This window comes from Centruroides vittatus, unplaced genomic scaffold, assembly GCF_030686945.1.
Source record: "Centruroides vittatus isolate TY-2023 unplaced genomic scaffold, ASM3068694v2 contig_2696, whole genome shotgun sequence".
Classification (NCBI taxonomy): domain Eukaryota; kingdom Metazoa; phylum Arthropoda; class Arachnida; order Scorpiones; family Buthidae; genus Centruroides; species Centruroides vittatus.
The window spans coordinates 764042-774007 of record NW_027121716.1 but is presented as its reverse complement, the minus strand read 5'-3'; the positions used below and the strand labels follow the sequence as shown (position 1 = coordinate 774007).

Genomic DNA, 9966 nt, shown 5'->3' with positions numbered 1-9966 from the left:
TAGATGTAGATTTTGAGTATTTATTTATGCGTAATTTGAATTAATATTATACTCTAAATTCTTTTTAATATAAAATAATTCCGTTAATTATTAATAGAATCGAATGCGGTAATTTTGCGAAAATAAAATGGCGCTCGTTAGCATTTTTTGCGAAATTAGCGTACGAATAAAATAACGGGAGTTTTAAGTACGATTAATATTTTTCTCGAATTCGATTATCTATATTGATAAATAAAATAATAATTCGATTTAATATAAAATAGTAAATTATTATCTTACGAATTTGGCGCTACATTGTCTCCTAACGATCTTTTTTAGTACTAAAGTTGTGTTGGTTTTTTTTCTTCAATTGAAAACCGGGGATGAGTTGGTCAGACAAGTTGGAGTTGTTGTTAAGGAATTTTGAAACAAAACCGAGGATAGGTAAGTTTTAACGTCATTTCTCTTTAATATCTCTTGATTTAACGATTCTTTCAATTACAATATTTATTAATTGCAATTGTTTGTAATGTTCAATGTTTAACTGTTGATGTTTGTCTGAAGAGCAGCGCTATTTTTCTTCCTGCAATTGGTTTATCTCAACTGTTTGCACTCTCTTTAAAACATGAATGATAAGCTATTAACTAGTAGATAATGCTCATAAAATAAACATATCTTGATAATGATTATGCTTGGAATTTACTGGTGAAGTTTAACAAATATATAATAGTAATAAAATGATCATAGTCTATTAGGAAAATTTATCCTTGTTTTCCTTCCTTTGTATTTAATAAAGGATGAATTGTTGTCTTTTTAATGAGATGGATCATTGAATGTTGTTAACCTTGAACCTTATTAATAGAACAAAGCTGGACACATTATTATTTTCAATAACTTCATAATGTGTCTACATTGACTTTAATTGTATCTTATGAAATGCTATCTGTCGTGGTATCGTTAAGGTGCTTATAACTCGGGTTTTAGTAAATTTTATTTATTAAAGTTTTTGAATATGTGGTTACTATTCTCGTTATTTGTACTGATGTACTATTAACAAATGAAATGTAGGCATGTTATTAATATGAAGTCGAATAGGTAAGTAAGTGCAAAAGAAAAATAAATTTAATATTAAAATAGTTTTGGTAAAAGTCTATCCTTACTACATTAGAAAAAAATGCCCCATGTAGTAAGGATAGACTTCTACCATAGTTTCTTTTAGAATCATTTCTTTCTGTATAAAAACTCATTTAGATGATTATTACAAGATAAATTTTTCTAATGACTATATAGCATTATGTAAACATCAGAAAACAAAACCTGTATTAATGACAAACTTTTTTGATAAGTTTAATATTTTAAATTTAGGAAATATAAACACTGCATGTTGAATTTAGGAATATAACTTTAACAGCCTATGCTAGATTAAAAACTAAAATTCAAATATATATTTTATTATATAGAATAATTGTTTGAATAAGTCCTCAAAATAGAAATATATAGAAAAACCATTTTAATGAAAAGTACGATCTCTTATCTTTGTCAGGAGATATAAAACTTAATAACTGTAAAGATTATGCATTGCTCACTATGAAAGTTAATTTTGATAAAATATTTCGGATATGTCATAACTTTAATAAAAAATTTACTTAAAATAACAGACGATAGTAGATATATAATTCAAATTTTTGTGTAATTGTATATTTATTAAATAATTTCTATTCTATTTTAAAAATTCACAAATTTTATTAGTTTATTTTTATTTAAGATTAAATATTTATTTGGATACGCATGCTAAGTATAAAAAGAACATATTATGGAAAATTAAAATTCTGTATATTTTACTTTGAAAACAAAGTGAATATTTTATTCAAACAATTTTATTACGATTTTTATATTTTGAAATATACAATTAACTATAAGTAATTTGTACTTTTAAACATAAACTACAGCAAATTTTGTTTTTTCTTTTTTTTAGATTGTGATGTAATGATAATTAGTAAAATAGTTATGTTAATGTAATATTATTTTAATTATTTATATATAAATATAATAAAATGTTTGTTTGTTAAATCAGCATGGAAAAGCAAATCACAAAACTGGATGATGATGAAAATATATAACCACAGTACCTTTATCTAGTTCAGAAACAAGATAAAGGTACTGTGGTTATATAAATCAGTATGTAAACATCTCTAGACTGATAAAATTATTAGATTAATTCTTTGTTCAATACATATTATAAAAGTGCTTTAATTATAATCATTTGGATTTTAATGACTTATAATGAATTTAATTTCATTAATACTAAATTTATTAATTTAAAGATATTTGACTTAAAAGTTGAGTGAAAGTAATTAGAATGTCAAAATTTCATTTTAAATGGAAAAAAATAATCTTCAATCATCTATATTAAAATTACAATATTTCCAAAAATGCCCAGACATTGCTTTGTGATATTTCCTATATGTCAGTATTAGGTCCATTGTTTTTTTGCTGCTGTTATGGCCATTAAACAAAGTTTAATAGTCATAATAGCAGCAAAGGAAAGTTGTAGTAATTACTGCTGGAATTCATTTTCAGTTCTCCTTTAGTATAGCAAACAGCTGAAATGTATTAGTAGGTTGAATAAGTTGCAAATTAAGTCATGCAATCATTTTATCCCAAAGATATTCAGTTGAGTTCAGGTCGGGACTTTGAGCCAGCTAGTCATGTTCTTCCACTTGTATACCTGAAACCACAAAGCTATGAACCCTGCTTTGTGAACAAATACATACATACATTATCATGTTGATGCAAGAAAGAGCAAATTCCATACTGTTGTCACAGAGGAGGAATGGAACTTTCTAAATTGTCTTGGTAGACATCATTGTTTAAAGATTTAGTCATAGAAACCATTCTATACAAGGAAAAACAGCACCAGATTATTATGCTACCATCTCCAAATTTTACAGTTGACATAACATTCCTATAAGTAACATTTGCCAGTCCAGATATGTTCATCAGATATCCACATTGTGAACCATAAATTATCACTCCAATACTCTTCCATGGCTCCACAGTTCAATGATAGTGTTTTTGCATCACTCCAATGGCAGGCATTGGCAGATATAATCAGTGGCTTATTTGCTACAGTATGATCATAACAAACAACTCTTTGCAAATAGTTTTATTAATGGTATCCATTCTTAAGCTCATGTAGAAGTCATTTGTGACATCATTGAGGATGTATAATTTTGTTTGATAATGCACTTAATAGATTGCTGATCCAGATCTGTCAGTTTCTTGAGACTAGGGAAATGGTTTGGTGCTTCCATGGTATTACCATTTTATGATAACCTTGCTGACAGTAGACTGGGGCATGGTGGAAATTTCTGATCAAATTTATGGGCTCTATCCTATCACGTTCACACAGACTCATTTCTTTGTGTTCAAAAACTTTTCTCATTCTGATGGTACACTGTTTCTACCACTATAAATGCATTTGTATTTTCCCTTATATAATATTATTAGTGTGTTTTCTACTACCTTATCTTGCAAATATGTAAGATAAGATGGAATTATAGGGGTGTCTGGATACTTTTTGCAACATAGTAGGCCTATAACTTATCTTTATATGGTAGAATCTCGTTTGAACAGATCACAGAATAACTGATTTTTTTTCTGTTTGAAAATTTTATTTTCTTGTATTTTGGTGGTTTAGTTCTTAACATCTAGTTAATGAGTATTTATGTAGAGTTGCCATAATAGATTAAAGCAAAATATGGACAGATTAGCATTAAAAGTACTCAGACAGTGAAGTAAAATAAAAAGAATTTAATCGTATTTTTTAATCTATTAAATGTAGGCATATAATATAAAGTTTCAATTTACACTTTCCTTTGGGGAACAGGATACAATTCTAAATATAAGAAAACTATTTTACCACTTACTCATTAGACAGCAAGTACTATCAAATTAAAAAACCATTATAATGAATGTGCACATGTTCTCTAAGCAACAGTCATTACATTTGCTTATAGGACATTACCATCTAGCCAACAAATAAAATTATAATCAAAAATTTAGCACCTTTTGTTAGACTTAAATGTAAGTGGTTATGATTTAACTATTAACTGCACAATCAGTTGAAAAGTACAGACATTTTGTTTATTTTTTTAAGTATGGTCAAATTGGACAAAGTCTTTAAAGTACAAACTGTCTGTACTTTAAAGGCTTTTACTAGTATTAACAACACAAAAACACACAAACAGATACTAAAAATTTCTTTACTCACCATGTCCAATCACTAGGAACAAACTATTTTCCACAGCAGAGATGACCTTTCTTTAGAGGCTATGCCTCTGCCAAATTATATAAAACAGTCTAAAATGTCCACAGGTGACAATCCCATCACAATTAAAAATATAATAAAATATAACTCTTTTACCAGCCTTAATTAGTAAATTTTGAATAATTTAATTTAGATTAGTGATGGATCAAATAGGTGTTTTGGCCAAATTTTGAATAATTATTCAGGTGGTACTGTTGCCAACAACAATCGAATAATTATTAATATTTAAATCCTTCCAAATAAGCCAGGATTTGAATAATTATCAATTATTCAAATCCTGGATTATTTGGAACTGCCTGAAACAGAAGGCTTAGACTCTAAACTTTAGAATAAGGTGGAAGGCAGCATTTTCTATCCTGTAATACAGTAAACAAACCTCACAGAACTTTTTTTGACTCCAGTTGAAAATTTAATATAAACAGACTAATGTTTTCAATCACAAACTGGATCTTCATCAGATCAATTAAAATTCCAAAATGGAAGGCATTCTATTTTGGAAGTATGATTGTGTGGTTTGTTGTTTACAAATGTTACCCAGTTACATTGTATGCTAGAATGGTTGAATCAATAGTAAAGATTATATACAAATTTTATTTTTAAAAAATTATGTAATAAAAAATTAAATCTTACCATTGAGGTCAGTCATTTTTGGCAACCTCACAAAATAGTATATTTAGTGAATGTGTAGTATTTCAGCAAAGTGGAAAGTATTTGACAACCAACAAAATCACTTTAATCCATAAACATTCATCTTTTTTCATTACATTTATTACTTCTGAATTGTGATTATTAATAAATAATATTTGCTCAAGATCATTTAGTAAAGTTATTTGTTTTTGATAGGAAAAATAATATTTTTTGATTTTAAATATTGTTTACATTCAATTTTGTGTTTTATTTTAGTTTTTCCTTCTCACTCTCTTTTTCTCCCTTCGAAATAAAATGGTATTTTTCAGTTGAATGATTCAGCTTTGAGGAAGTATTCTGTCCAAATATCAAATAAGTATACTGTTTGGCCATATACCAAATACCTTGTGGTCGAATATATCTTAACGCCAAATATTCAGTTCAACACTAATTTAGATATTATTAAAAGTAACACATTTATTTATAATCAAATTTTTGAATTATTTAATAACTAAATATGCATTTAAATTTGTATAATTATGGTCATTTAAGTCTATATAGTGGTATGTATAAAAATATGCATTTTTTGGATAAATTTACATAATTTTTCAGTATTTTGAGAAATGAGCGATATAACATTATAAAACACACATTTATTTTCTTTCAATTTATACATATTGTTTGACAATTTTTTGTTATATAGGTACTCCCCTACTTATGAACAGATTAGGTTTTTATAGTTTTGTTGTGAGTTGAAATGTTCATAAGTCAAAAATTAACCTAGAAAGTACATTTGTATACGCAATAACAACCTATTGTTAGTGTTTGATCTTTCAATGTACTTAATAGAGTACATTATGCGTGTTTACCCACTTGCTACTGCTTAGTAGAAGGTGTTTTAAACATGGTTTTTTTTCATCTAATGCCCTTAGTTTTATAATGTCCAGTTTCGTTTCCATGGAAAAAAGAACAACACTTCTTGCTTTTATCTTCACTGCTAGGTTTACTGTTATGTTTTGGACCTATTTTTGAAGTACTTATCATAAAAGTTCATAAAAATTGCAAACAGTAGTGGAAAATGCCATTTCATCAAAGTTACCAACTTCGATGCCACATTAAAAGCAGCTATGGAACCTCTGAATTCACATGAAAACAAAAAATGGTGATACACAATAGAACTAAGCCCATGTTAATTATTTATTACTAGCCAAAGACCAATTTTAATGTCACTCCATAAGCAGCAACAGAACTTCAGAATTGACACACAACTTTAATTTTAGATATATGGATCAACTTTTGAACAATTTGAACGTTCATAAGTAGGGAAGCACCTATATTTTCAAAAAAATTTTAGTGAAAAATTGGATTATAAAAATTTGTATTTGCTGTTTTAAGTAGATACTGTAATAGTTTAAAATTTATTTATTTCTATCTTTAATCTAGAAATTCAAACTGTAAATAACTAAAATTTTCAGCTGCATTTATTTACTATCTTAAGGTTCAAAAAGAATAGAAAAGAACAAGATGGTTGCAAAATAGAATATCACATGAGCAAGTTCAATTAAATTTAAGTCTGAATTTACCTGATCATTTCAATTAAAAAGGGATAATTAAAGGGATGTTTAAAAAGGGATAATTTCAAACTAAATTAAATTATTTCACTACATTATTCATTATTAAAACCTATCAATATTTAATATTTACATATATAATAATAAATTAAATAATATATTCAAAGCTATACACCAACCACTGCCGATTATTATCAGGCTAGACATGTCTATAATATTATAGCTGTTATAAATAAACATCACTAAACCCGATGAGTATATAATAAAATACCAACGATCGCCTTAAAAATCACCTTTAGTAACAAATTACTTTATATCAATCATTTAATTAGCCAATTCATAGCCCAATTTTTAAGGTGATTGTTGGTATTTTATTTTAGCTGTTTCTAGCCCGATGATATTCGGCAGTGGTTGGTGTATGGCTTTAAATATATCGGGTTTAGTGATGATTGTTTAATATATTCAACTACTCCAAACTGGATATATGTTAATAAACAAAGTGCATGGTTTCATGCATCTTGTTTAAATTAAATAATAATTTAAAAAACGATAATTGCTAAATGATTATTTATTTTTATATTCAATGCTTTTATAATGACTGATTTAGTATAATATGTAAAAAAAAACCATTAAAAGATTACATTTCTTAATTAATGTAATCTACTTTAAAAGTAAGCAAAGAAAATGTGATTTAGTATATTTTGCTTTTAAACTGCATTAGAGCAATCAAAGTACTTCATTTCTTAATGTTTTTGAGTAACTATACATTATACATTTTCATAAAGGATATTGTATATGTTGAAGAATAGTTTTATATGCTTTTCAAATGATACATTACAAAATCAATAAGTTTATTTAAATATCTTCTGTTACATAAATATACATTTTATGACTTATTTTGTAAGTATTTTTAAGATCTGTTTTGTTTCCAATTTTTAGATGTTTTTAATTGAATATATAATACAGAAACAAGATTAGAACAGTTTTTAAAAACTATTGATTACTTAGATTATTTTATAGGAAATGCCATTTCTCCATATGCATCAGTGCATAATTGTAATATAAAATTGTATAACTTGCTCTTTTACATAATTCTTTCAAATTCTTTTAAAAACAGATAACTCATGGATTATATGTATGAAAATATGATAACATTTTCAGGGTAGTTTTGTTTTTGTGGAGGATGGATAGGGTGCTTATTGTACCTGTTGTTCTCTCCTCTACAGGTGTCATACCACACACACTACACAAAAGCCTGGGCACACTACAATTAACACACACTATAATAATAATAATAATAATGAATTAATAGCTTTCCTGGTAAGAAACTGTAGCATAAAAATCAAATTAAAACAAGTTAATACTATTATTTCTGCATTTATGAATATGTTGGAAACATGTAGAAAACTAATGCATATGTCACGCAGACATACTGCCCACAGTTCTTATTTGACTTTTCTTAACACAAAAGGTAACTGTAGCATAAAAATAAGAAATCAGAAGATTTATATGAATGAAAGATATTCTGAATAATGCAAAGTGTAATAAAAATAGTTTTGTGGAAAATGTGATTTAGTATATTTTGCTTTATTTTACAAGTATTTTCATGTTTATAATAATGCGTTTTTTTAGTAATATTCCAGAACAAAAATTAAAAACGAATGTGTTAAAATTTTTACATTCTAATTTTTACTGTTCTGGAATTATTAAAAAAAGCTTTATGATAGAAGTTAAAGTATCCTTGTGATTTATCATAATTTTTATGCAGATAACACATGAGATTTGTGTTTAAAAGACTATGAAAGTGGTAAGAGTTATGCTGTGGAGTGGATTATATGTAGAGTTGCCATATCTTTCGATTTTTCAGAATTTGTTCAATTTGGAATACTTTGTTCTAATCAAAAAATTTTCCTGAAAGTCTCAATTTGTCTACTTCTGTCTCAAAATATTCCTTTTGTGTTAAGAAAAGTCAAATAAGAACTGTGGGCAGTATGTCTGCGTGACATATGCAGATGTACCGTCTACAGTCACCTCGCATGTTCATGCATCATGTTCTGTTGGCTCTATTTATTGCTGCACAATGGCTCCAAAACTGCCATAGTTTTTTGCAATTATTAACATTCAGTCAATGGTTGTCTGGCCATGTTCTGGTTCTTTGCTCTTTCTACTCTGTGAGTACTAAGAGAGCCTTTATTTTTAATCAGGTCCAGGGGAGGGCTAGGTTTCTAACAAAACTTACTTGAAATATATAAGTCAAACAAGTGCTATTGATTTAACAAATAACAAAAGATATTCAATTAGACTGTTCTGCATCAAAATCCTGCTGTAAAAGAAATGTTTTTTACGTATTTTAGTATGCTGAATATGAAGTCCAAAATCTTCTATTTCCCACAGTTTTTTTAAATACCACTTTTTTGCAGAAAAATGCCTCTTTTTAGACAAACTGTCTGATTACTATTTGAATAAAATATAAAATTGGAGAAATCATATTGGTCCTGTGGTTTGGTGGGAGCCTCAGAATCAACATCAATGATTGTTACTTTTGCATGACTGACATCAAAGGTTTTACAGCAAACTCAAAAAGCAAGATACAATATCCCAACTGTCCATCTGCATTTCAACCAGTGAGTTTCCCATGATAAATCAATGTCAGTACCAGCCCACATCTGAATTTCACAGAAGAATTAGAAAAGGAATCTAATCCCAAAGATTCCTTGCCAAAACAATACTCAAGTTTGTCTCATCTTAAAACAAACACTGATAAAGCAAATTCTTGTATTAAAACAAATTTTGCCTTTTCCCTGGCATTGTGGCCATGTTAATTTTCACATCATAAAATGAACAAAAAATTTTACCAGAATTCCTTAAACTGAACTGTAAATTATCTTTACAGCATCAAGAAATAACTCTATTTACAATAATGGTTGCATTTTATACTTTTTGATCTTGACAATAAAATGTGATACTGTAATAAATGTTCTATTTTGAGTAAAATAGATTTTCTTCTAGTAAAGAAAGACTGGTTTAACCTCCAGTTGTAGAGCATGTCAAACACCCGGTTTTAGCACACCATTCTACTGTACTCAGAAAAGAGGGGTTAAAGTTTAAGAGCACCCACTACTTTAAATGGATGTGGTCTCTGCAAACACATGATAGTTTTATAACAGAGTGCATACAGTGATGCCAGGTTTGAATACTTTGCACCAAATTTGGTTCTTTTTTTAGTTTTTTGGCACCGAAAAATATTTTTTCTATTTTTTTCAAACAATACTCAACAGAAAAAAATTATCAATTGCCTAGGCAAAGTTCAAGAACTTTGCCTAGGCAATTGATTTATTATAAAGATTTTGGTAAGGGAATAACAAGAGAAACAAACTCAATCCTACTCCTTGGGAAAACCTCCTCAATCCATATACAGCTATACAGAGATAGCAACTATAATAGAGATGGAGAAGATAA

The 9966-nt window shown here is 27.7% G+C and overlaps 1 protein-coding gene across 1 annotated transcript in view; it reads left to right on the top strand.

The window, feature by feature from the left end:
* The first annotated feature begins 283 nt into the window (after window positions 1-283).
* LOC136971733 (uncharacterized) overlaps window positions 284-9966 on the top strand; it is a 48826-nt gene continuing 39143 nt past the window's right edge. The window contains exon 1 of the mRNA XM_067266228.1: window positions 284-423. Coding sequence (XP_067122329.1) covers window positions 363-423 — 61 coding nt within the window. The 5' untranslated portion in view covers window positions 284-362. The remainder of the gene's footprint in view (window positions 424-9966) is intronic.